The sequence below is a fragment of the Pteronotus mesoamericanus genome, unplaced genomic scaffold (genome assembly GCF_021234165.1).
Source record: "Pteronotus mesoamericanus isolate MK-2021 breed Mesoamerican mustached bat unplaced genomic scaffold, CSHL_Meso_final contig_557, whole genome shotgun sequence".
Classification (NCBI taxonomy): Eukaryota; Metazoa; Chordata; class Mammalia; order Chiroptera; family Mormoopidae; genus Pteronotus; species Pteronotus mesoamericanus.
The window spans coordinates 4,679,452-4,705,974 of NW_026555200.1; the positions used below are offsets into that span (position 1 = coordinate 4,679,452).

At 49.4% G+C, this 26,523-nt stretch overlaps 2 protein-coding genes across 2 annotated transcripts in view; both read left to right on the forward strand.

Moving 5' to 3' along the window:
* MTOR (mechanistic target of rapamycin kinase) overlaps positions 1-3,578 on the forward strand; it is a 111,576-nt gene extending 107,998 nt beyond the window's left edge. The window contains exons 57-58 of the mRNA XM_054579749.1: positions 1,528-1,633; positions 2,664-3,578. Coding sequence (XP_054435724.1) covers positions 1,528-1,633; positions 2,664-2,679 — 122 coding nt within the window. The 3' untranslated portion in view covers positions 2,680-3,578. The remainder of the gene's footprint in view (positions 1-1,527; positions 1,634-2,663) is intronic.
* A 2,177-nt stretch (positions 3,579-5,755) lies between these two features.
* Positions 5,756-26,152, forward strand: EXOSC10 (exosome component 10). The gene is made up of 25 exons (XM_054579753.1): positions 5,756-5,898; positions 8,081-8,217; positions 8,927-9,050; positions 10,296-10,400; positions 10,695-10,860; positions 11,005-11,119; positions 12,032-12,107; positions 12,323-12,433; positions 12,649-12,792; positions 13,301-13,491; positions 14,691-14,847; positions 15,009-15,157; positions 15,337-15,387; positions 15,986-16,097; positions 17,358-17,408; positions 17,564-17,642; positions 17,732-17,844; positions 20,389-20,484; positions 20,777-20,851; positions 21,955-22,042; positions 22,954-23,027; positions 23,541-23,712; positions 24,740-24,801; positions 25,345-25,421; positions 26,013-26,152. The coding sequence occupies exons 1-25, from the start codon at positions 5,788-5,790 to the stop codon at positions 26,041-26,043; spliced, it is 2,667 nt and encodes an 888-aa protein (XP_054435728.1). The 5' UTR covers positions 5,756-5,787; the 3' UTR covers positions 26,044-26,152.
* The last annotated feature ends 371 nt before the right edge of the window (positions 26,153-26,523 follow it).

Genomic DNA, 26,523 nt, shown 5'->3' on the forward strand with positions numbered 1-26,523 from the left:
CCCCTGAGCCTCTGTCTCTTTGTCCGAAGACGATGAGAATGCCTCTCAGAACACAGTGAGGCTCCGGTGCGACGTGGGGCGCCCAGTGCTTACTATGGGGCCTGGCACGGAGCTTTTGTAGTCACGGTGCATTTATTCACTTACCTACAAGTGCTGGATGCTGAAGAAACAGTGCTGGTAAAAAGGGACAGATCCCTGCTCTGGGGCTCGGAATCTAAGGGGAGCGCTGTTTACGTGGAAGAAAGGGACCTGGGGCTCTGATGCCACGTGTGGGAATTAAACCTGCGTTCCAGAGTTCAGGAAGAGCTTCCCTGAGCCAACCAGCCCAGGAGCGAGGGGCAGGTGGTTCTAGGTACAGGCAACAGCAGTGCCCTGTGGCAGGAGGGAAGGAGGGAGTATGGCAAGGAGAGAGGTCAGAACTGACTGCCCCAGAGAAAAGCTTAGTGCCAAGTGTTTTGGCTCTGAGAAGCCCTGGGCCAGATCTGAGGGACCTTACCTGTTCATCCTATAGTGCAGGGCAGAGGGGAAGCACTGACAGTCTTAAGTGTGGGGGCAGGGGAGGGAGGGCCTGGGGGTGACCTGCTGCTCTGCCTTGTATGGAGAGTGGATTAGGGGGCGGGGCTGCCATCCAGGCTAGACAGCTGGTTAGGGTGGTGGCAGCAGTGGAGATGGATTCAAGAGATCAGTAGGAGTAACACCAAAAGGACTGGTGATAGGAGGGATCTCTGGTGACCTACGAGCCAGGATAAGCCTGGCAGCCAGACTGAAGCAATCAAGCATGAAGTGAGACTGAGCAATGAGGAAAGGAGGCAAGTTTCAAAGTTCTTGAGGAGTTTGGCTGTACAGGGATAAGAGAGGACATACAGCTGGAGAAAGAGTAGTTGGCTGAGAGGAATGTGCTTACGAAACAGGAAAGGGCAGCTGAGAGGGAGAGTTTGAGGGCATGAGTGAGGGGAAGGGTAACCGATACAATAAGACTCCTAAGAGCTGGAGGCCTGGGATCCAAAGGGCAGGTGAACTTAGCCTTGAATGGTAGGAGGGACAGCTCTTTGGGTCACGAGTAAAGAAGAGGAGGCTGATGTCAAATAAATACAGCACCTCTAACACTTTCTGGCACACAAGGGATCAAAAACTGTGTGTTCAGTGAATGACCTCATATGGTAAATGAGGGCATCTGCCAAGGGTGAGAAACCAGAAAGGTTTGGGCATTTGGGGAGAGTAGAGGACTTGAAATAACCCTCTTGGAAATGGAAAGGCACATTGCCAAAGCAGCAGCATAAGCCAGCCAGGCAGTGCCGTGTGCCTGTTTGATGTTTGAGTTTATGAATTTATAATGGAAGCAACTGTCCCATGGGAGGAAAGGCTCAAGGCACGTGGAGGTGAATATAAAATCCAACTCTCATGTAGCCTTCATACTCACGTGTGCGGATAGGCTGACTTGGGCTGCATAGAGAATTAAGCCAAACAGGGCCAAGGAGGGAGTTGAAAACCAGGTACAAATTAAATGCTTTGTTTCTCTTGTCCTAGGTCGGGACTTCTCTCATGATGAAACTTTAGATGTCCCAACACAAGTCGAGCTGCTCATCAAACAAGCAACGTCCCACGAAAACCTCTGCCAGTGCTACATTGGCTGGTGAGTGGGCATCTCACAGTTCCCTTGTTAATGTAGTGGGCGTGGTCTGCTCTGTGTCCAGGGTCACAAAAAAAGATTTATCCGGTGTAATCATAGTTTCACATTTATGTTTTTCTTAGTTAATTGACATTAAAGAGAGAGAAAAAAGGAGAGAGAGAAACATCGATTAGCTCTTCCACTTGTTTATTATGCATTCACTGGTTGATTCTTGTATGTGCCCTGACCAGGGATCAAACCTGCAGCCTTGGCGTATTGGGATGACGCTCTAACCAACTGAGCACCCAGCCAGGGCCACTCAAATCTCTTTAAAAGTTTGTATTCACCGTGTGTGCTCGTTGCTCTAAAAAGGAGAAAATGGAGGCCCTGCCCGGGTGGCTCAGTTGGTTAGAGAATTGTCCCGATATGCCAAGGTTGCAGGTTTGATCCCTGGTCAGGGTGCATACAAGAATCAATAAGTGAATGCATAAATTAACTAGAACAGCAAATCAATGTTTCTTTCTTTTTCTCTTTCTCTCTCTCTCTCTTCCCCCCGCCACCGCCTTTCTCTCTGCAAAACAAGTTAAAATTGCATTAAAAATAGTTTAGAAGAATGAGGCCTCCTTATTTTCGGAGGCAGGGGCAGGGGTGGATCATTTTGGACTTTTGCTGTCAGTTCCAAGATACAGGGAGTACAAAGAAAAAAGAAGCCAGAACAGTGAGAGAGAGAGAGAGAAGGAGATGAAAAGACAAATTTATGCTCTGGGATTGCAACATCAAGGACCACTCTGGGGTCTGCTTTGATTAATTGCCTGAGGCGCGCTTGAAGGCAGCACCCTGAGGGACGGGGCGGTAGGGGGTGTCCTTCGGGGACCACAGCAGGCCCCGCCGTTGACGGGAAGCGATGAGTGTGTCCTGCACAATTAGTGGTGGGAGAGCTCAGCAGATGTCCCAGGGGTTGTCAGACCCTAGTCTTTCCATTTTCAATGTATCTGCGCAAAGCTTTGAAGAAGCTCAAATTATTAACATATTCCCTTTCTTTCTGTCTTCTTAGGTGTCCCTTCTGGTGACTGGAGGCCCGGACGTGCCCACAGCATTTCTCTGGAGCCTTTTGTGCTCTGGTATATGCTCCCACTCAACTGAAACGGTGGTCAGAAAGTTCAACTTTGTTAAATATTTCAAAATGTAAATGAAAAGAACTACTGTATAGTAAAAGTTGGTTTGAACCAATTTTCTAGCTGCTGTTGAAGAATATATTGTCAGAAACACAAGGCTTGATTTGGTTCCCAGGACAGTAAACACAGTAATACTACATAAATCAAGCCATTGATTTGGGGGAACAGAAGATCTATAACTTTAGAAATACGGGTTTTGACTTAACTCACAACTCAGCCTACGCGTTTGCTGATAGCAGAATGGCCTAGTCGATCCTCTCGACACGAGTCCAGCAAACTCAGCGCAGTCAAGGAGCCTCAGGTCGTGAGGGTGTGTCTTAGGGTCCTGGACGGTAAGGAAGCGGGAGAAGCTGACCTCATCGCTTTCACCCAACCCATTACCTCACTGGTCCAGCAACAACATTTGCAGGATGGGCCACAATGGGTGGGAAGAGGCCTGTCTTCTGCCTCGCCTGTGATGCTGCCACGAACACACTTCCGTCCAAGACCCAGACCACTCAGAGGGGAGTTTTTTCCGAATGCTGGGCAGCCTAGGCAGAGCAAATGCACAAAAGGGGGTCAAGTGCAGTGGAGTGGCCTACACGGTTCTGGTGTGTTTTTAGTGAGGTCTGAATGCCCTGCGTGTTAAGTGCTGCCATGGAGGTGCTGAACACAGAGGGAAGGCCTCGTACATGTTGGGAATGATGAACAAAAAAAAACATTAAGTGCACAAAGTATAAAGTGTAGCCATGTCTAGACACCATGTTGTATCTGAATAATTTTTGTGCCAATAAATGACAACAGAATTTTAAAAACATGTATGAGTGGATTTTTATTCATAATTACTCATAAAGGAAGCAGTTATTCCTTCACCATTCATTAAACTTAGTACTAGGGACTGTGACGGATCCTGGACCTACATGCCCTAGCTCATTTCCTCAGGGTGTTCACAGGCCGGAAATGCGGCAGAGAAGGCACCACGCAGGAGCGGACCGTAACTCCGCCACACTGAGTGGCCGGGAGCCGTGTAGAGGGTGCATCCCACAGTGGGGCTCTGAATCGACTGACCGCGCTGAGCAGTGAGGCAGTAGAGTCACAGAAAGGGGCACATCTGCCAGGGGTCTTCAAGGATGAGCACAAGCTGTCAGATGAAGCAAGTGAGGACGTTCTCAGAGAAGAGGGCTAAAGGCACCATATGGTGCAGAAATGGCAAATGTTAACTTGCACCATATTAGATTGCAGGTATTCAGCCAGTTTTGATACTTAACGTTTCACACAGTTGGACCATAGTTCAGCATGACCGCCTCAGTGGTCGGTGGGGAGCAAAAGGACCAATAGGAAGAGGAATAATAGGAACTAAATAGGAGGCTAGAAAGTAGAGTGGGGTCAGACTGCTGAAGTCAGTCTCATTTCAACAACAAGGAGTTGATGCTGGGGACGATAGGGAACCATGTAAGGTTTTAAAACAGAATCTGAGCCTTGTTTTCCCTCGCTTAAAGTGGGTAATACTATGATCTGCTCCATAAGGTGGTTTTGAGGATGAGAGATACCCTGTAAAGCAGTGGTCCCCAACCTTTTGGGCACCTTTTTTTGCTGGCTTGCCCACTGCTCACCTGCTATACGGCCTGATTCCTAACAGGCCAAGGACCAGTACGGGTCCGCGGCCTGGGGTGGGGATCCATGCTGTAAAGCACGCAGTACATATGGCATTAGGTTGAACCATATGAAATAAGTGCTCAAAAATATTAGTCGTTAAAATGAACTAGACTAGCCTGTTCTGCCTGGGTACACAAATGGGGAAAAACCAGTATCCTGTTAATAGGACATTCTGAGTAATGATTACAGCTAACATTTATTTAACACTAAGCCAAATGAGTTGTATTAAGGGTGTGTCACCACTGGCCTTAGCAAGAGGACATACCCACTGAGCTTCCCAAATCCACCTCCTGAGCTGCCTAATAGTGCATCCCTCTTACCAAGAGCTCTTCCAGGCATTCAGTTAGCCAATGTTTTGAGTTCCCACTGTGTACCCAAATGAGTGGCTCCCGCAGTGTAAGCGGGAACCTGTGACTGGAGGAGTTGGAGGAAACTGGAGGTAAGTACAGCCGGAGCATATGAAATGTCCATGCTGCCTGTCACTACCAGAACCATAAATAGAGACAAAGATTGAATCTTCATGGTGCTTTATTCAGATGCCCACCATCTGAGATGACGGCAGATTCTGTACTCTCAAAAATCATCCTAACATCTCATCTCAAGCGGATCTTTCTATAAAAAGAAGAAAGGGTAGGTAAATAGAACAAGAGTTGCAGTGCCAGGCGGATTTTCCTAGTACTTCTTTCTCTGTTCATCAACAACTGGGATACCATCTCCCTGGGCACAAAGGTTGAGTCGCTCCTGGAGTCGTGTAGGTCATGCATCGCAGCTCCTGGAATAGCAGCTTTCCAATCATTGCTTTGCATTGATCGCTTAGGCCTTGCAACTAAGGCAAAATCTTTAACTCCTGAGCTCCCTTCTCACATCTAGATGCTTTTTGCAGTGACTTGCCTACAAAGGGCAAGAGAAATGCGATGGTGACTGGAAGGATATGTGGAGCAGAGCAGGGTTTTTTTGTTTGTTTTGTTTTGTTTTTTCGGATAGTAGAGATGCCAGCCAGCGTGGACGCTGTTAGGAATGAACCAGTAGCCAGGAAAAGCATGGATGATGGAGAGAGGCGATAAGTGCAGGGGCCAGAATCAAGAGGGGTGAAGGGGACACACACCAGAGATTGGGAAGAGCTGGCTTTAAATATGAGGATAATTGGATCCTCCCGGTCCCACCCTAAATCACAGGGTTATTGGGATGATAAAGTACGAGGTTAAAGAAAAATGTACCCGGTGGGTGGGGAGAGCAGCTCAAGAATGACAGCGCAACTCACACTGCTCCAAGGCCGTCCCCACGGAGACGGCCTTTGCACATGCGTGGTGCGCGCAAGTCGCTTCCGACCGAGGCACTCTCGCGAGAAAAGCCGTGCCGACGGAAAAAATGGCGCCTCCCAGTCCCCGGGAGCCCAAGGCCCCATCCGCAACGAGTGAGGCCAAGTCCGACGAGGAGATGGTGCTGCCGGGATTTCCGGACGCAGACAGCTTCGTGAAGGTAAGTTTCTAGTGTCTAGGGGGCGCCGGGAGCCGCCCGCGGCCGGCCAGAAGCAGTCACGGGCCCTGTCGGCGGCCGCCCTCCCCGCCTCGCACGCACCTGAGAGGAGCCCCAGGTGCCGGGCACAATCTCTCTCACTTCATCCTTCGGGGATGGGGTCCCACGCAGACACTGAGGGTCGCCCCGCTTCCCAGGGCCCTTGTTTTTCCAAGTGAGCCCATGCAACCCCAAGTGTGGAGAGCCCTCTCCACAGGGGTAAGGGCCTCCTTGTCACCCCGAAGTCCCAGCCCTCGCGACCTCTCCCCCGCCCCGTGCTCAGCCACCCAGCCAACTCTCCGGAAGGGCTTGGCTGCTTTCTGTTTCCCCTGCCTGCCTCTGCTTCCTCTTCTCCTGAGCTCCATCCCTACATAATCCCCAAACCTGTGTTTAACGTCACCCGTTAAAGTTGCCGCCGGATCTTTCTGTGCTACGTACCATAGCACTTGTACCCATGCCTCCTCGAAGGAATGTAGAGAGTGTTCATTTAAACTACTTGTGTGGCTCAGTGGAGTGAGTGCCGCCCTGCAAACCAAAGGGTCGCGGATTCGATCCTCAGGCAGGACACATGCCTGAGTTCCAGGCTGGAGGCCCTCAGTGGGCAAGAGGCAACCTCACATTGATCTTTCTCTCCCTCCCCGTCCCTCTAAAAATAAATAAGTAAAGATCTTTTTTAAAAAATTATGTAATGCTGCTCATGTAGGAACAAATATTAAAACTAAGTTTAAATGCCTCATGCTTTTACAAAACTATGAAACTAAAATAATTTGTAAGTCAGCGGTACAGATTCCCCAAAACTCCACTCACTCATTGATTTCTTATTAGCAGGTGCTATTACAAATTCATTTCTTTGGCTTGAGTAGTTCCTGGACCACTAGCCAGGGTCCTGACTGGGAGCGGTCAGGCTTACAAGCTACAGTGTACCCCACCGACAGTCAAGTTCCCGCTTCCTTTCCCTGTTTTCTTTCAGGGAAAACATTTATTACGTAACTCACAGTGAAGTCATTTAGCCTTCACATAACCAACCATATTTTTTTTTTTTAGATGTGCTCTTTCTAAGAAGATTTTAATATTTATTTTTAAAGAGAGGGGAAGGGAGGGAGGAAGAAAGGGAGAGAGACATCGGTGTGCGAGAGATGCATCCCTCGGCCGCCTCTCGCGCGCCCCTGCTGGGGACCTGGCCCCCAACCCAGGCATGCACCCGGACCGGGAATCAAACCATTGACTCTTCGGTTCACAGGCCGGTGCTCAAGCCACTGAACCACACCCACTAGGGCAGCACCAACCATCTTTCATCTTTGACAGCCACTTCAGATTTTTTTCTCATTACCACACCATTAAAATAGGACTACTTGGCAGTAACTGAACAATAAATGTCAATCCAGTGGTGGGCGGTAGCCGTTATCAATTGGTCGTCTAAAGGATATAGACTATACTCATATTGTTTTTATGGTTTTTTTTAATCCTCACCCAAGGATATGTTTGTTTATTTTAGAGAGAGAAAGAGAAACATTGATTTGTTGCCTCCCTTGTGCACCCCAATCAGGGATCATCCCTGCAACCTTTTGGTGTACAAGGCATCACTCCAACCAACTGAGCCACCCAGCCAGGGCTTTATATAGTTTTGAGATGCTTGGCCAAATGAAAACACAAAAATAAATTTCTGTAAGAAACTCATGGATCTGAATTTGACTAGTAATAGTAATAATAGCACTTATGTGTCAAGCACTATCTGAAGTGATTTTACTAGTTCATTTAACCCTCTCAATTTTATAGGGTAGACACTTTTATTATGTCCATTTTTCAGAGTAGGAGACTAAGGTCCAAATAAAATAACGTAACCAAGATCTCAGTTAATAGGTAGCTGAGTCAAGATTCAAACGCAGGCCACTTCAAATGTTAGTCATATTATATATGTATTTGTTCTTTCTCTCCCTACTCTCCCAAGAATGGAAGCTCCAGAGCTTGGTTTCATGTCCAGTGTTGTATTCTCGGGGCCTGGGGTAAAATCCACACTAACCAAGTATGTGGGATTGCACATCTTCTTCATCTGGCAGTGTGTTATATATAGTAGATATTGGGGAAAAGTCTCTGAATGAATGGGGATCCATGTTTAAAACAGGCTTGTTTTTCTGGTTTTTGACAGTTTGCTCTTGGGTCAGTCGTGGCAGTCACCAAAGCATCTGGGGGCCTACCACAGTGCGGCGATGAGTATGATTTTTACCGAAGTTTTCCTGGCTTCCAGGCATTTTGTGAAACACAGGGAGATAGGCTGCTTCAGTGGTAAGTACTAAATGCTTGGATGCGGGGGCGGTTCATGTTGAAAGAAATGAATATAGATCATTAAAACTCATGCATGCTTAAGTAAGTTGTAAAGAAAAATATATATGTAATTTCCTGAAATTTGTGTGGGTTTTTTTACCATAATTTTTTGTGATATAAAGAGGTAGGAAATGTAAAGAAACAATGGATTTTGATTAGGGAGACACTACTTGGTAAATTTTGAGTTTAACTTTTAAAATATATGGACTTTTGCCTCTACAGACAATGAATCTTTTTGAATTAATGTAGGACTTGAAAACCTAGATCCAAGATTCTCTTATACAACTTACAAAGTAACAAGTTTTAGCTTTCTAATAAGTGTTTTAGGACAGACAACACCATGATTTTGTCTAGCTGTTGTATGACATATTTGGGGAATGTTTTAGAGTTCTTGCTAAAACAGTGACTGCAGAGTATGTTATTTATATAGTATTACATATTTTTAGAATTTAAAGGCGGTTTTGAGGTAACTTCTTCCACCCCTTCAATTAACAGATGAGTTTAAGTGAGATTTAGTGAATTGTCCAAAGCCACACAATGTTTTTAGTAAGAGTACAAGTTTGACCATAAAGTATTGGGCATGGTCTGAGCCAAGCCTTTCAAGCTTTCTCCCAGATTGTAAACAAATGAATAAAAGTATACGAACTAATCTTGGTTTTCTTGTCCTTAGCATGAGCAAGGTAATGCAGTACCATGGGTGCCGAAGCAACATTAAGGATCGAAGTAAAGTGACTGAGTTGGAGGACAAGTTTGATTTACTTGTTGATACCAATGATGTTATTTTGGAAAGAGTGGTGAGTATTGCACCTTACCCTTAATCTAACAAATGAAGAGCTTTTATGTTATCAAACAATGAAAAGAAACCCAAGCACATTAGGAAATTAAAAGGAAGTTTAGCATTTCCTGCCAATAACATTCCTCTCCTCTAATAGTTGACTTTTCCCCACCAAAATAACAAACTGTCTTCAAGTATATCACCTCAAAATACCACTGCCCAGAGGGAGCCCTTTTGTTTTCTTTTTTTTTAAGATTTTTATTTATTTTTAGAGAAGGGGAAGGGAGGGAGCAAGAGAGGGAGAGAAACATTGATGTGCAAGAAACACATCAATCTGTCGCATCTCTCACGCCCCCAGTTGGGAACCTGGCTTGCAACCCGGGCACATGCCCTGATGGGGTGTCACACCAGCGACCTTTCAGGTTGCAGGATAACACCCAACTCACTGAGCCACCCCAGTCAGGGCAAGGAAGCTTATTCTTAAAGTGCCTCATTGTAAATCTACCTTCCAAATTTGCAAATCCTGTTTGTATTGCAAGCAAAGAGGCCCCTGGATGCAGGACCCAACCAAAATGTAGTCTATTTTTACTGTTACTCACAATCTGCTAAACACCCTAACTCATGATTGGAAAGATATGTGGATCACTTATCTAGCTTACTGCCTATCCCTAATTCCGCAGCAGAATGTTCTTTACAGAAATATGCAGAGATTGTCGAAAACAAACCTAGCCCAGGAAGGTCCTACAGATATTTAAATCATGCTTTCCTGTCCCATAAAATCATCTCTTCTGTAGCCTGACTGCCCACAGACAGTTCAGTGGTTTCTCATATTTTATGGTTGCACGCCCTGCCGTGCTACCATTTGTCACCTGGGTGCACCTCTGTGTCAGTGGCGCCCCACCTAATACTCCACGTCTGCTTCTACAGCACAAAGCACATCAGTACACCCTTCGCTCTCATTGTAAATACCACCCTTCTCTGTCTAATGTATGCAGCCTAGGGTCTTTTTAATTAGCTTAGTGGGCCACATTACACTATTAAATCAGATTTGGGATTTTGGCCCAATTCAGAACTGTAAAGGGAGTTGAACAAGGGGTGGGAGTGGCTGATATGTCCCCTTGAATAGATAATGCTTTAATTATCTGCTTTTTTAATGTATTTATTCTCACTTACAATTCTCTGAATAGTTTCTTAAAATTTTTAGGTAATTAGCTCTTTTAACCCTTCAAAGAAGATATTAAGCTAATAGCTCTTCTACTCTTAGGGTATTTTACTGGATGAAGCATCAGGTGTGAATAAGAATCAACAGCCTATTCTTCCTGCAGGACTGCAGGTCCCCAAAACAATAGTGTCCAGCTGGAACCGGAAGGTGAGAGCTGCTTTTCACATTCACTAGAGCACCTAATGTCCGCGTTCGCCCATTCTAATTTTCATTTCTGTTCTAATTTGTTGGATGCAGAACTGGCCACTGTCTAACTCATTCTCATAAACAGACACACCTTCATTACACCCTGTTCTCAACTTTGTACCTGCCAGTCTCACACACATATTCTTAAATGAATGGCGCTCGGAATGCTTTTCTCTCCTTGGAAGGCAGAAATTGGGATTTATTTTCAATTTGTCAAGTTGCGGTGTTATAAAAAATTGTATTTGTTGATCATAGGCGGGAGAATATAACAAAAAAACAAAATCTGAAACTTTCCGGCTGCTTCATGCAAAAAACATCATCCGGCCTCAGCTTAAATTCCGAGAGAAGATTGACAATTCTAACACGCCATTTCGTCCTAAAATCTTCATCAAGCCCAACGCCCAGAAACCACTCCCTCAGGGTAAGTCATGCAAACTCTGCCTGACAAAAACAAATAAAGGGGAGAAGGTCCCCTCCCATCTTTTTTTCTTCAAAGAGAAACATTAGCCTGCAGGTGAACATTTCTGCCTCTTGTGTGATGTTTTGTCACTGCTTGGGCCTCCAGCGCTCTCCAAAGAAAGGCGGGAGCGCCCGCAGGACCGTCCTGAGGACCTGGACGTCCCCCCTGCTCTGGCGGATTTCATCCATCAGCAGAGAACCCAGCAGGTGGAGCAGGACGTGTAAGTGTTTGCCTGTCTGAACTCCCTTCAGGCCACAGTTATGTCACATTTGTCTTTATGCCACACTTTCACTGTTTTACTTTCGTAAAATGTGTCAAAGAACCAAGGTGATTTGTCACCTGCTCTGCTGCTTGTGTGTGCAGAGCGCCTGCGGTGCAGGTGCTCCCCTCCTGCTGCGCACCTGGGAAACCCGAGTTAGAGATGCTGACATCCCACAGAGCCGGAACTTTGACCCACGTTTTCGTAAAGTTCTCCTTCCTCTGTACCTTCTGTCTTTCTTGTTAGGTGGGGACTTAAACAGTAAGCTTGGGCTCACTAATAAATTCAGTAAGGAAAGGGCATTTTTCACTGGCAGCATAAGCATTTTGGAAAAACTTTGCTTAAAACAGACAAAAAGGCTCTGCCCTCAGAATAAAGGAAAAAAGTGATGAAAACTTGGTTAATAGTGGTCTTTTTCTCACATATAGCCAGTCAGTCAGAGCATTGATTCAGCCCCAACTCTGCATTGTGAGGCCACAGGTTACAAAGAAAAAAAGGTAATGCGAGGCAGCCCCGCCCTCAGGCCCACAGAGACTCAGGATTTTATACAAGTAGATGACACAGGAACAGAAAGGAGACACCCTTCGACACACAACCATGTCTGCCCCACCCTCCATCACACAGAGTTTTGCAAATAAGTGCTCAAGTCTTTATAAGTGAAAAAGATTTTTAATTATCCAACTTTAAGGGCAAGCAAGTATCAATTGATTTTTTTTTGATGCATTTGAATACCATTGAAATAATGATGCTTTTTATAGAGAGAAAATATTATCACAATGACCTTTTCTCATTTGTTTTTACAAATTGGATTAATGCAGTTTTTCCCAACCATGGAATTAACCAAAAAAGGGTTTTTTTGTCTTATTTGTTCAGATTTGCACATCCTTATCAGTATGAACTAGATCACTTCACTCCACCAGATTTAGCCCTTCAGAAGCCACAGCCGCAGGTCAGTGCCCAGCCTGGTTTGTGGGTGGTATCAGAGTAGCCCGGGAAGAGCCAAATAACTAGATCGGTTGATGTCATATTGGCTTTCCTTAAACATCTTTAAAATAGTAAGTTATAACTTTGGGTCATTTCTTGAACTCTTAATTCACTTTGTGCTTTAGTGAGGGATGATTCTTAATATTCCTCTTTTTTCCCACCTGGACTTCTGTGACCCAGTTATATCGACCTGTGGAAGAAACACCCTGCCATTTTGTATCCTCCCTGGACGAACTAGTGGAACTCAACGAAAAGCTCTTGAATTGTCAAGAATTTGCTGTAGACTTGGAGGTAACTAGTAAATGACTTGTGAAATTTTTATATTATCTGTCAATTCCCCTACTTGAGAATTACAAAATTAATACTAATTTAAGTCTTTTTTTTTTTTTTTTTTTGGCAAAAAAAGTACTTAATCCTAACACTTTGTTTTGTAACTGACTTTTCAAAGTCAGTGGAGAAACGGCCAGTAAATCCGTTCTTTCCCATCCCCTCTTCCGTGCACTTAGCACCACTCCTACCGGAGCTTCCTCGGGCTGACCTGCCTCATGCAGATCTCTACCCGCACAGAAGACTTCGTCGTTGACACCCTGGAGCTTCGAAGTGACATGTACATCCTCAACGAGAGCCTCACGGACCCAGCCATTGTCAAGGTCAGCCAGCCTTTGTCAGCTCTTGCCTGTGAATGCAAGATTTAAGTGCTTTTCAGTTTACCATTGCATTATTCCAACACAGACCAGTAAAATTAAGAGAAATGATTGTAATTCCCTACACTAGGGCACCGTGCACTAAACTGCTTTTGTTTCTAAACCCCCGTTAAAGTAGCTAAGACTTAGCTCATTACCACCCAGAAGAATGTTAAATCATTTTAATGGCTGCTGCAGTAAGCCTGTGCCATCAGGACGGTGTGAGCTTAATGGCTCCCCCCGAAGCAGGCAGAGCTGTTTTCTTAGAGTCATTGGCTGTTAGGAAACATTAAGAGTGCGCAATTAGGAGTGTAGAAGACTGGGGCCCAAATTAAAGAAGCATTTAGAACTCAGCCCATCTCAATCTTCCTTCTGGCTTCTAATTCCACTGCTCTAATAACCTAGAGGCAGAGTTCACGTCAGAGCACAAATGGCCTTTCCCATAGTGACAGCATGACTCTGATTTTGTTCTCAGGTCTTCCATGGTGCCGATTCAGACATAGAATGGCTGCAGAAAGACTTCGGATTGTACGTAGTGAACATGTTTGATACACACCAGGCAGCGCGCCTTCTTAACCTGGGCAGGCACTCACTCGACCATCTACTGAAACTCTACTGCAACGTGGAATCAAACAAGCAGTACCAGCTGGCTGATTGGAGAATACGGTCAGTTTGCTTCAAGGTGCAGGAGGTGTGGGTGTTCGTTGACCTCATCTGTGGGGGCCTGTGTTCAGCCTGTAACATTGTTTGAGTCTGGAGTTGAGCTGTTGTTACTGGCATAAGTGAAACTGGAAGTTTTAGTATTATGCCAGCATGGAATCTTACAGCGCTGTGTCACACTGGGCTTTGTGGAATAGTGGTTGAAGGAGATGAGCTATGTCAGTCTCCGTCCGTGCCAGTCTCGTTTGAAACCCTAACCTCCCGAGTAGGGGTGGTTGCACGTGTGTGAGAGGGGTCATCCGCAGGTGTGAGAGAGCCCGAGGCATGGAGCTGATGTAGCCTGCAGTGAGGGTTTGTGACAGTGAGGGGGCCCTGCCACACTTCTGGACTTCCTGCTTAGCTGGGTCATTTTTTCTCTAGGGTTGCAGAGCTCTTGTCCAAAGAAGCCACTAAACTTTTCTCCAGTTCTGCATGCCAGAATTTCTAAATAGAATCTAAAGTCCAAATAGAAGATGGAAATTGACAAAATCTAAAAGTCAAAATCTAAGCTGTTATTTAACCCTTGCCATGTGCCACACACTGAGCTCAGAACTGTGGGGATGTTTTCCTGTGTAGTTCTCAAAGCAGCCTAAGAGGAGCCTTTCCATTTTACAGGTACGGAAAGTGAGCACAGACTCAGAGGGCTTAGGTGACTTGTCTGAGGTCAGATACCTGGAGCTAAGGCTCAAACCTAGGAAAACTTATTTTCTTTTTAAAATTTTATTTATTTACTTTTAGAGAGAAGGGAAGAGAGGGAGAAAGAGGAGAGAAATTTGAACAATGTGCGAAAGACCCATCAGTCAGTTGCCTCTCGCACACCCCCAAGGGGGGACCTGGCCTGCAACCTGGACACGTGCCCTGACCAGAAATCAAACTGGTGATCTTGTGGTTCGCAGGCCAGCATTCAGTCCACCGAGCCACAGCAGCCAGGGCGAGAGAGCCCTTACTTTCAACCACATCATTATTCTGCTGCCTTTTCTACTCAGCAGGGAAGCACTGGCTTGTCATAGTAAGATGCAGGGAAGGTTGATACAACTATTGTATTGGCTGTGAGGGAGTCTTTGATAGCAAAAGGAGCCAAGTGAGTCTGAGCACCTACAGAGCAGACACGTTACATTGCTGCTCCTAGGGGAAGTTAGTGAAAGTGTCCTATGTTGCAATTCTAGGCCTCTGCCCGAGGAGATGCTCAACTACGCCCGGGACGACACCCATTACTTGCTTTACATCTATGACAAGATGAGGCTGGAGCTGTGGGAGCGAGGCAACGGCCAACCCGTGCAGCTGCAGGTGGTGTGGCAGCGGAGCAGGGACATCTGCCTCAAGGTAAAACCTCGCCGGCCGCACAGACTTGGGCCTCTCTTCCTTCCGATGAGGTCCTCGTTCTTTCCTCTGCTCTTACGTTGATGAAAAGAGCCAAATGTTTGAAGAGCCCAAGGCGCCATTTTGATTCCTATTGATGTTGAATACACTGTAACATTTTGCAGAAATTCATCAAACCTATCTTCACCGACGAGTCCTACCTTGAACTCTACAGGAAGCAGAAGAAGCATCTCAACACACAGCAGTTGACAGCCTTCAAGCTGCTGTTTGCCTGGAGGGATAAAACCGCTCGGAGGGAAGACGAAAGTTATGGGTGAGGGAATAGAGGTTCTTTTACTATTTCTCTTAGACTGAGCAGGCCTGGTAACAAGGAAATAACAGACTTTTTCTGTTCACCCTGGAAGTTGGTTACATTTTCCCCTGGGTTACTACATTTAATGGAACTGGCTGGCTGAATTTAATGCGGTTCACCCTTTGTGTGTTTTGTTCCAGATATGTACTGCCAAACCACATGATGCTAAAGATAGCCGAAGAACTGCCTAAGTGAGTCTGAGAACCGATTAGTATGTTCTGACTTTCTCAGTAGAGAAGTTTTGCCCTTCAGAGCCAAGCTTCTCTGATTGTCATTACCTCAAGGCTGACTCAGAGAAGATTAGCGCTCTGAGGAAGCTTGCACGTCCAAGGACTTTAGTGTGTGCCCTCGGGCTGCCTCTTAGGAGCTGAACCTTCCAAACGGGAACGTGTCCAAGGTTGTGCCTTATGCTGAGTCCAGTGTGAGCCTCTGAGCCTGTGGCATCGGCATCCGCTCCCAAGGGACTTTCTCATCTGTACTTTCTTCCAAACTGAGGCATCTCATGGTTGTGAATGTTTTATGATGTAAACTGAAGTACAAGTACAGAACCTAAATTCACACTCTTGGGGCCGCCCCGCTGCAGAACTGCACAGGAGCTGCGCCGCGGCACTGCCCGCCAGCTCTCGCGCAGCAGCGGCGCTGGCCGGCGGGCTGCTCTGGTGGGACCCTGCCACCTTCCTCTCCCCTTCGCTGTAGTGCATGGGTCCGGCCCATGTACCATTGTTCCTGTCCAGAGGCCTGGGAGGTCTCTGTTCCTAAGCGACGAGTTGCGTGTGTTCTTGTCTCCAGGGAACCTCAGGGCATCATAGCCTGCTGCAACCCTGTGCCACCTCTCGTGCGGCAACAGATCAACGAAATGCACCTTTTAATCCAGCAGGCGCGAGACATGCCCCTGCTCAAGGTAGGGAAGCCCTTCTGCCAACGGTGTTCAGCAGGCCCATTCTGTCTGTCAGCATCTTCCTCCTCGTAGTCTCCTACATACACGGCCTGCTCTCCGTTTGGAAACACCCGAGGAGATTGTAGGGTTAGGAAATTCAGTGGGTGCGTCATCTTTGTGATAGTCATGGCTAGAGCTTATCCTTCTTAGGACCTTATTTTTGATAATCCAACAGCAAGCAATGTCTAGTGACTGGGCCAGTTACCCGTTCAGAGGTGGTTAACTGGTGGGACAGAAGGGGGTGGGGATCTCAGGGCAGGGAGCTCGTTTTGGAAGCCTGGCCATGGCCCTCATATGAGTGGTAGCGCCCCGAGGAGTGCGGTGGCCTCAGAGATGGAAAGGGACGGGCAGGTGCAGGAGCACTGTCAGGAGAGACACTTGACGGTGAACATGGCTTCCATTTCTCCTTGAATGCTGCGCTGAGTGCTGTAGAGGTGTCCTCTGAGTGGCTCGTGGATTGGGAGATAATGGAACTGGAGTCAAAGAAAGCTCACTCCAAATATAAAGCCCAAGTAACTGGGAAGACAGGAGAACTTTGGGTAGAATTGGGGGATTCAGAAAATGCTGCGTCTGCGAAGGAGAGCCTAGAGTTTAGACAAATGTAGATGGAAACAGGAAATCCAACCAAAATACAGCTCGCCTGTCTCTGAGTGAGTGTATGCTGCCCAGGTACCTGTGCGCACATGTGCGTGTCTGTCTGCGTGCGTGCTCCTGTGTCAGTGTTACAGGTTCAGGTAGTTTGGTTTGTGTTGTGTTGGGATAGTTTTAATGTGTTGCCTCAGAAGTATTATCAATATGTACTAAATCATGTTTGTAATTTTTGGAAGATTCTTGCTTCAGGGAGACTTAAAATTGTTGGCCTTGAGGTGAAAAAAAAGACACTCTGGGGATAAACACATTTAGTCTTCCTGTTAAAATCTCTTAGCTCCACAGTTTGTTCAAGTAAAGAGAAACCCTTGTTACCAGAGGAGAATCTTTCAGGCTCTCTGAAGTCCTTCTGTATTGTGCCTAGTTGTGATAAAGGGTTTTATTCTTTCATTCTGCAAGCAGTTATTGAGCACTGAGTAATTTCAGTGCCAGGCACTGGGAGAGATGAAGGCATGAAAGGCTCTGGGCTCCTGAAAACCGCAGTCTAGTGAAGGCCCTCAGCCTGCGCCCGGGGAAGGCCTGCGTGTGCCCGCCGGCCGGGCCTCGCCTGCCACTGTCTCTGCTTCCCTCCTGCAGTCTGAAGTTGCAGCTGGCGTGAAGAAGAGTGGACCGCTGCCCAATCCCGAGGTAGGGTGACGCGTCTACCGCCTCTTCCTGTGGGGGAAACCAGTCCAAGCCAGTGCGAGCGAACTGCCCCCCCTGGCCAGCGCCTGACACTGCGCCAGAAGCGCCTGTGGCCTGCGAGTGCCTCATTGCTGCCTGTTGGTTTCTTTTTGATGCAGAGGTTGGAGAATGTTCTCTTCGGGCCTCACGACTGCTCCCACGCCCCTTCTGACGGCTATCGCATCATCCCGACCAACGGTAATGTGGAGGCCCCAGGAGTCCCAGGAGGCTGGGCGGCGTCCGGCCCACCCCCAGGGGCTCTGACCAGGCTCGCTGCCGCCCCCTAGGGCCCGTGCCCACGCAGAAACAGGCCGGCCTCTTCCCTGAGGAGGGAGGCGAGGACAAGGCCCTGCTGGATTCCAAATGCCTCATCGCTTCCGCTGTCATCACTTTATTTAGCGTGAGTAACGCGGACGTGGCAGCGAGGTGATGCAGACCTGCCGGGGTTTGGGGGGTGGCGATGCCTGGAGGGTTGCTTCCGCCGTTGTGACTAACGCCGCGAGTACACCCAGCGGCAGTGGGGTTGGCGTGGAGACAGCACGCGAGACGGTTTGCCCCTCTGGACAGTGGGGTCCGTGAGAGGTGGGTGAAGCGTTCTCTCTGAGCTCGGTGTAAAGAAATCCTCCAGGAAGGATTATAATCTTTTTCTTTTTTTTTAAGGTTTTATTTATTTTTAGAGAAATGAAAAGAGGAGAGACACATTGATGTGTGAGAGATACATCGGCTGGTTACCTCTCACACGCCCCCTACTGGGGACCTGGCCCACAACCCTGGCATGTGCCCTGACCGGGAATCCAACCGGCAGCCTTCAGTTCACAGGCCGGTGCTCAGTCCACTGAGCCAGAGCAAGAATTGTATTCATGACACTCACTCAGGGCTGGCAGGGAGGAGGGCATGGGCTGCGGTGGCATGCGCAGCGCTATTCCCGTGCAGCCGCTGGATGCCCGGCGGGGTGGGCGGGGCCCTCTGATGGGCGGCGGAGCATGTCCTGTGCACACCTCCCTGAGGGGGGCAGCCCACCCGTGGGTGCACTGGATGCAAAAGAGGAAACTTGGAGAAGTTTTTCTCTCCACTGTGGCTCATTTGACGAAGCATCAAGAGCAGGCTATGCAGGCACTGGCAAGTGGGATCGAGCTCGTTTCCCACTCCAGGAAGAGGCTGAGTACCAACAGGTAGTGACTCCATTCAGTCTGGAGACAGCGTGGCCAGGCTGGGCCAGGCTGTGTTCCTGGAATGTGCATTGGGCTGTGACAGAGTTTATCCCAGTCTGTCCTACCCAGCAGGCTTCTCAGTTCGGCCAGTGACTTGAACTACATGTTCTTTACAAAAGGAAGACTGAGGTGCACTTGCTGGTCAGGGCGGATGATTGCTGGAATGGCCAGGGGTGAAAGGATAAAGCTCTGAATACTGAAAACACCAGATGTGGGAGAAGGGAAACATCAGAGTTTCTAGAAAAAGAAAACCAAGAATACTCTCTGCTTGGAAAGAGAAAAGTGTCAGGCCTAGCAGATGTTCAGGCGACAGGGAGCTGGGCGGTCGGTGGGCTCCAGGACGGCAGTTCACAGCCAGGCCACCACACCGGGCCACTGGGGCACAGCCAGGCAGCACTCGCTACCTGAGACTGCGCTCTCTCCCACTGAATTACATAAACTTAGGCTGGGCCTTGCGTCCCTAATTCTTGAGGGAAGAAGTCTGGGAGCTTGAGCTGGCCACAGAGTTAATGCGCCACCAGGGCAGTGCACACCAGGGCAGCCCACAACGTGGACATGCACTTGTGGCCGTGGGAGCACAGAGGTGGCCCACGCAGGTTCAGGGAGGCGGTGCTTTCCCTGCGCTCTGTGCACCAGGGACTGGAACTACGGAGTAAGCAAACGGATAGCACACATTTTACGAACCCAGTTAAAAGCAACATTCTTTTGCATAATTTCACTGATCACTAGTAAAGGTTTATAGTGTTTTAAAGGTTCGTATTTATAGATTCCAGGTAAGTGTCAGGTTACAATCTGAAGTTCTAGAGCAGACAGACCTGGGTTTAAATCCTTGTTCTGCCCTTATTAGGTCTAAGGCTCCAGAAAACTCTCTTAGCCACTTCGAGCCTCTGCTTCCTCATCTATAAGATGGTGAGAGTAATACCACATACCGCCCTGCCTCATGTGGCTCAGTGGCTGGAGCACCATCCCATAACCGAGAGGTCACCAGTTCAGTTCCCAGTCATGGCACGTACCTGGGTTGCAGGTTCACCCCTGGGCCGGATGCAGGCATATGCAATCCCCTGGTCCAGGCACATACAATCCCCAGTCCCATTGTGGATCCTTGGTCTGGGTGCATACGAAGGCAACCATTTGGTGCGTCTCTCGCATCAATGTCTGTCTGTCTGTCTCTCGCTCTCTCTCTCGCTCTCTAAAAAAGCAAAGGAAAATGTCCGCCAGTGGGGATAGAAAATATATACGTATATATATGCCACATACCTTATAGAGTGTAAGGGCATGGTGAGATCCACTGATTTATTAAAGTGTGTTAGGTGCCCATGTCTTTCCCTTCCACCTCTTCTTCCCTCTCAGGCATGCACTTTCTACACTCCAGGGCGCCCGTGAGAGCTGAAACCACGGGAGCAGTGGCGGCAGCTCGTCTCGGGCTCACCCCCGATCCTGTCTCCCAGGCCCCCTTTTCCCTGACAGCTCCGTGAGCCAGAGCAGCCCTGCTGGGCTCTCTCTCCTCTTGCTGCTTCTGTCCTAGGCCCTCCCTTGTTTCACTGTCCCCAGCTTTAATGAATGTCCTCTAAACACAAAAATTAAAAAGTGCATTAAATACCCTATAGGATAAGGATATTCTAGCACCTCATACATGGGAGAGGCTTGCAGACGTTAGCCATTGTTACTGTCTTGCTTGCATCTTAATGTCACGAAATGATTATGGTGTAAGAGATCATTTCCTGTTTCTGCAGGAACCTAGTGCTGAAGAAAATAGAAAGGGTCCATTAACAGTTGCACAGAAAAAAGCCCAGAACATAATGGAGTCCTTTGAAAACCCATTTAGAATGGTAAGTGACAGTCCGTTAGGGCTGCCAGTGTGTTTGCCTGGAAGGGAAGCGGAGGGTCTTCAGAGAGACTGCAGGGTGTGCTGGTCGTCCCTGGGGTCCGGGGGGAGTCGAGGCCTTCTGAGATGGACCCGGCAGGAGCGCCTCACGCGAGTGCCAGCGAACCGCGGCCAGTGCGACACTTAGAGCCGCGGCCTCCTGAGATGAAACCAACCAGAAACCCCACTGGGCACCTTGGACTCTGGGTCCAGAGTCCATTTTTTACAGCATTTAATGGGACTTTCCATTTCTCCAGTTTCTGCCTTCGCTAGAACACCATGCTCACATTTCCCAGGCAGCAAAGTTTGATCCGTCATCGAAAATCTATGAAGTAAGTGGATTTGTCATTTCTAAGACAGACTTTTGGAGAAAGGAGCACGTCTTAATTTTTTGAACCAGGTTTCTGTTTTAAACAAGCCCGTCTGTGAACCCCCAGAAAAGGAATGCAGAAAATCCTTTGTATACAAGCACTGTTTCCAGAGAGACGAGCCAGAACTTTAATCCAGTTCTCAGAAGCATTGGGGAACCTTGTAAGAAACAGGTCTTTGGGGGCGTTTTTTTGGTCTGTTTTTTGTTTTTCAAAATTGAGGTTTAATTTACATGTAGTAAAGTACATAGTTGTTAAGTATACAGCTTGCTGCATTTTTATACACGACTATTACTTTAAGGCTCTTGAAGGTGACGGCTTAAATTTTAAAACACTCTGTTTTATATTGTTTGGTTTGTTTTTAACAGCATTATGAATAAGAATAAGAAAACACCTTCCCTGGATCCCCATGAGATGTTCCCGGGAGCCAGCGTGTTAATTGTTAAAAGCCTCTTCCCTCCCTGCAGGAAGTCCCTGCTCTGGTCAGACGGGTGGCCCGGCCCCCTCTGAGGCCCTGGTGGGCCGCAGCCCTGCGCTGGCGGCCAGCCTGTTTTAGAACTGGGGGGTCAGTGGAGGTCTCGCCTCCTCCCCTCCTTCCCTGCTGGGCATGGCACGTTCCTCAGCCACACGTCCCTTACCCGCTTGCATCCGCGCCCCCTGGCTGTGTTCCGATGCCGCAGGTAAACGTGTCACGGCAGCATGTCAGGCTTGCGGAAGCCCTGCCCTGAGTTCCAGCCCCTCTGTTTCCTAACTGTGGTGTCCCTCCAGACAAGTCGTTTAGCTTCTTGGGGCCTCTTGTTCCCAGGGCTGTGGAGGGACTGAATGGGATGATGCTGTGAAAGCACTTGGCCCAGTGCCTAGAACAGTTGTACTTTGTCCTCTGGAACAAGCATTATAAATAAAGGCAGCATGAGATTTTATTTTTTGTGTCACCACATTTGGAATTTATGACTTAGAATGTGTGTAGTTATTAGGCTAGTATGCTATGCGTCGCCTCATTAAAAAAATAAAGCATTCCTAGGTGGCTGAGTTTTGGAGTTTTTTTGTTTTGTTTGTTTTCATTATAGATCAGCAACCGCTGGAAGCTGGCAAGCCAGGTACAGGTACAAAAAGAATCTAAGGAAACTGCCAAGAAGAAGGCAGCTGAGCAAACAGGTAGCACTCACTTCCTTGTAAAGTCAGCCAGTCCGATGTGTGTGTGGAAGGGCAGGTCTGGCACGCCATCCTGTTTGTTCAGTCAGTCGAGCAAGTGCCAAGTACGGCAGTGAGCAAAACTGACGCAGCCGCTGCCTTTCTGCTAAGGGACAGTGGACAGTAAACCCCCAACGTAGCTTCTGTCAGACGGCCGCAGGCACCACGCAGAGAGAGGTAGGGGTGCCGGGTGGTGAAGCCAAGGGGACGCAGGAGAGAGGCCGGGGGCGAGGACCGCAGCAGGCACGGCATGGCAGGCGAGCAGGGCAGCCTGGGAGGGCTGTGAGCGGACTTACACGTTAGGGAGGTGGCTCTGGCTGCCGTGTGGAGAGCAGAGCAGAGCGGGCAAGGGCGGCAGCCCCCCAGGGCACGCGGCAGCCATGGAGGCGAGGGGATGCTGGCTGGACAGAATGGCAGCGAGGCGCTGGTGGATGTGGTCAGGACGGGATGTTCCTGTGGTATAGCCGACAGCGTTTGGTGATGAGTCTGAGGTGACATGTGAGGAAATGGAAGGAACTGTGGGTACAGGAGGCAGGGTTGCCATGCAAGGAGGAGGTGGCAGAGGGGGCCTATTGGAAGCCAAAGACGTTTTGTTTCTGGTCCGCGTCGTGCTGTGGTTGAGATTCCTGCTAAACGTCCTCGAGAGACATCAGACAGGCCGTTGGTGTGTGGGTTTGGGTTCTTGGGAGAGGAGCAGGTCTGGGGGCATCATCGTCATTGTCAGACTGAGAAAGAGGTGGCCTTCCATCCCTCCGTCAGAGACCGGGGAGGGAGGTAGGACCAGCCAAGGAGGCCGAGCAGCGGGAGGGCCCCTCCGCTGGCAACCGCAGCGGGCGGCCCGTCAGCACCCCCACCGACAGCTCTCTCTCTCGCAGCTGCCGGGGACCAGGCCGCCGGGGAGCGCAGAGCAGCAGCGGAGCAGGCCGTGTCCGTCCGATGGCAGGCTGCAGTACGTGCTGGCTTTTCTGCTTTTGCTTTTGAGAAACAGGATATCCCTGGTCATTGTCAGGATTGTCCCCAAGTATCAGGAGGGCTACCCTGTGCTTCGAATTACATGCCTTTGTCCTTCCCGGTCATTCTGGCTGGCCAGTTAGTGCCCGCCTCGTTGTCCTTCAAAAAAGTTTATATCGTGATTCCCCCGAGGCGTTTGCTTACGCTGTGTTTACGTAAGTAGGCCGTACAGCCTGACCAGCAGTAGGCGGGCAGCGATGCAGACAGCATTCTCTCCTCCTTCTCCTTCACTCCGGAGTGCGTGGGGAGGCTTGGCCCCGCCTTTCTTACATGGCCTGGTGTCAGTCTCCGCTCAGACTCCAGCCCCTACCCCTCTCCCCATCACTGAATCCATCTTGACGATACGGTAGGCACCTGGATCCCTAGCAGCGTGCCCACAGCGGAGGCCCGCGGGCCTACCCCCTCTCCCGCACTTCCATGCTTCCTTCCCACGGCCATGTTCTGTCTACAGCTAGAAAATGCTGCCAAGAAGAGAGAGCGGACAACAAGTGACCCAAGGACCACAGAACAGAAACAAGAGAAGAAAAGACTCAAAATTTCCAAGAAGCTGAAAGAACCAGATCCACCAGAAAAAGATTTCACACCATATGACTACAGCAAGTCGGATTTCAAGGCTTTTGCTGGTGAGGCCAGCGCCAGGGCCCTGGGAGGGGTGTCTGCGCATGTTAGGTGGGAGGTGGCCGGAGAGCAAAGGAAGGGCCCGACTCAGGTGCAGACAAAGCCCTGCCCGCGCTGTGCGCCAGTCCGGAAGCAGTAGGTCAGTCCAGAGAAACAGCAGCGACTGGACAGGACGCCCACCCGCCACCACCGCCCTCCTGCCGCGGGAGTGGTTCCACAAGTGGCATCCGTCCTAAAGTGGCATCGCCCTTCCTCGCAATAGCTGGTGCCCAAAACCATTCTCTCTCTCTCACACACACACAGTAATGATCTTATTTGTTGAATGAACCTGCCCTGGCCAGTGTGGCTCAGTTGGACATCATCCCACACAGCGAAAGGTCGCTGATCTGATCCCCAGTCAGGGCGTGTGCCTGGGTTGCAGGTTCAGTCCCCAGTTGGAGTGCATATGAGAGACAACCAATCCACGTTTGTTTCTCACATCGATGTGTGTCTCCCTTTTTTTCTCCCTCCTTTCCCTTCTCCCTAAAAATAAATAAAAATCTGTTTTTTTTTTAAATAGTGAGAAAAAACCTGGTGCCCATGAGGTGAGGCCCTGGTTTGTCCCTTAGCCAGGGAGGGCCCGACTGCCTTTCGTGGCCTCTCGGACTCTGTCGGCCTCCTTGCCAGCCTGTCCCTTTGGCGAGAGAGGAGGCTGGGCAGGGCGACCCGCACCGTCCTCTGCGGGGCTGCCCTCAGCCCCAGCTGTCGCCCGTGGGCCGTCCTGCACACAGAGGCCAGAGCGGGTCTCTCAATGTAAAAGGGGCCTGCGCTTCAGCACCCGCCCTGACTCCTGAGAGCAGGTCTGCGAGCCTGCTCGTCCCACTGTCCCTCGGTGCTGGGAGCAGGCCCCCTGAATTTACATCAGCCAATAAGCCCCTTGTCAGGAAGGGCAACGAACGGACAGCCCAGACCTCCAGGATGTGCGCACCCCGCCCAGGGACGGGCCTGTGGTGTGTTTGAATTCACTTACATGATTGCTCTCTCACCTTTCAGGAAACAGCAACTCCAAACCTTCTTCCCAGTTTGATCCAAATAAGCAGGCCCAGTCTGGCAAGGTAAGAAATACACCTGAGAATTCCAGCATGTGCATGGCGCTTGTTTTTTGACCTCTTCCGTTGCTGGGAAGACGGGTTCATCTAGGAATCCTTTTGCATGTCTCTTCCCTCACTTCACTTCTTCCCAAGCATAGACATACCCACCAACTATTCCAGCAATTAGAAAAATATTTTTAAGAGACTGTAAAGGCTGGTGCGTGGTTTGAAAGGGTGTTTTTCTCTGTTTGCTTCCATGGGAATTGCAGCTGCAGGCCACAACACCCCTTCTGGTGCCGGCACAAGCCTGCATTTGCCCTGCGTGGGCGTTGGTGCCAGAAGGAGCCAGGCGGGGCTGCAGGTGTGGCGTGTGGCGCATGAGGCCCGTGTGGAGCCCTCTGGTTCCCTTAGCGCTCACTGTGTGGGCCTGGCCTCAGAAACACCCCTGCGGGCCCTCCTGCAGGAAGCCCAGCTCGCCGGTGGCGCAGGGTCTCGGAGCTGCCCTCTCAGCCCAGGCGTGTTTTCTCGTCCGTCTTACCTTTTCTTATCTTCGGTGCTTCTTTTCAGAAATGTCTTGCAGCCAAGAAGCTTAAACAGCCAATGGGAAACAAAAGCATGTCCTTTCCAACGGGAAAGTCAGACAGGTGTGTGGGAGAGGACTCGGGCGTTTCAGCGGGAAGGATGCTGAGAGAGCCTCTTGGGACCAAATCCCCCTCATTGACTTTGGGAAAAGGGAGATGGGCAGAGAGGATGCCATTGCGTCCCAGGACACATTCCGGTCCTTTCAACATGGTTTCTAGGGTTACCTCAGAGCAAATAGGACTGAAGTTTACCTAGATAAGCCTGTTTCTGAGGAGTGAGAAAAAAAAATCAGTATGCAAATACTGTGGGTCATCTCTGTTGAACGTTTTATTTAAAAGCACGAAACCCTAGTCTTCAGAGCAGACCCTGCAGTTAGAGGAGCCAGCCCTAGGGTGCGGGTGCTGAAGCCGGGACCTGCCTGCCTGTAGAGCTGGGGCCGCTGAGCCAGCCCTTGTTGGGCTTTGGAGGAGGGCGGGGTGTGGGGGGCAGCTGGAGGGGACTCACTGCTGCCCTGCTCAGCTCTCCAGGACCCCAAACAGACCACCCTCCCCCTGTTCTGCATCAGTAGGGCCTGCAACGTTTACATACCAGCTGAGAACAAACATGCAGCCAGGCTGGGAGAAGTAACTTCTGTTCTCACGCTGTCTCCACAGGGGTTTCAGGTACAACTGGCCGAAGAGATAGTGTTGGAAGGGGCCTAAGGGTGCCCTGCGCATGGGAAGCACTGAAGGGCAATGCTGGTTTTGTACAGGCTCATTTTTAAACCATTAAAAATAATTCTTACAGGAAGAAAGTTGGTTCCCGACTTTTCTTTTGCTGCCACCACTGTGCTGGCAGGAGAGGGCGGGTCCCAGGGCGGCCCACCCTGTTCAGATTGCTGCCCCCGGAGAGGCCCTGACCACCCCCCGGGGGACCCAGGGGGGGTCTCCGGTGACTTGGGGCAGGGCGGCACCCGGAAGGCTGGGAGCGCGACGCTCGTCTGACTCCATGTCAGGAGGGTCCCAGGGGCCATAGTCCTGCCTTCACAAGGCGCTGGAAGCCACGGGGTCAGAACGCCATTGGGAGGAGGAGCCCGTAGGACGCGTTAGAGCCACTGCTGCTCCCGGAGGGCCTGGGCCTGCCCTGTTCCTGTCTCTCCTCTTTTTTTTTAACTTCCGTTTTCTG

Bases quoted from the DNA above. Each gene is read 5' to 3' on its own strand.
- EXOSC10 (XM_054579753.1), top strand. From the start codon at position 5,788: ATGGCGCCTCCCAGTCCCCGGGAGCCCAAGGCCCCATCCGCAACGAGT. The intron at 12,434-12,648 runs GTAACTAGTAAA...CCGTGCACTTAG, and splicing joins AATTTGCTGTAGACTTGGAG to CACCACTCCTACCGGAGCTT. The intron at 20,485-20,776 runs GTAAGTGACAGT...CCATTTCTCCAG, and splicing joins TTGAAAACCCATTTAGAATG to TTTCTGCCTTCGCTAGAACA.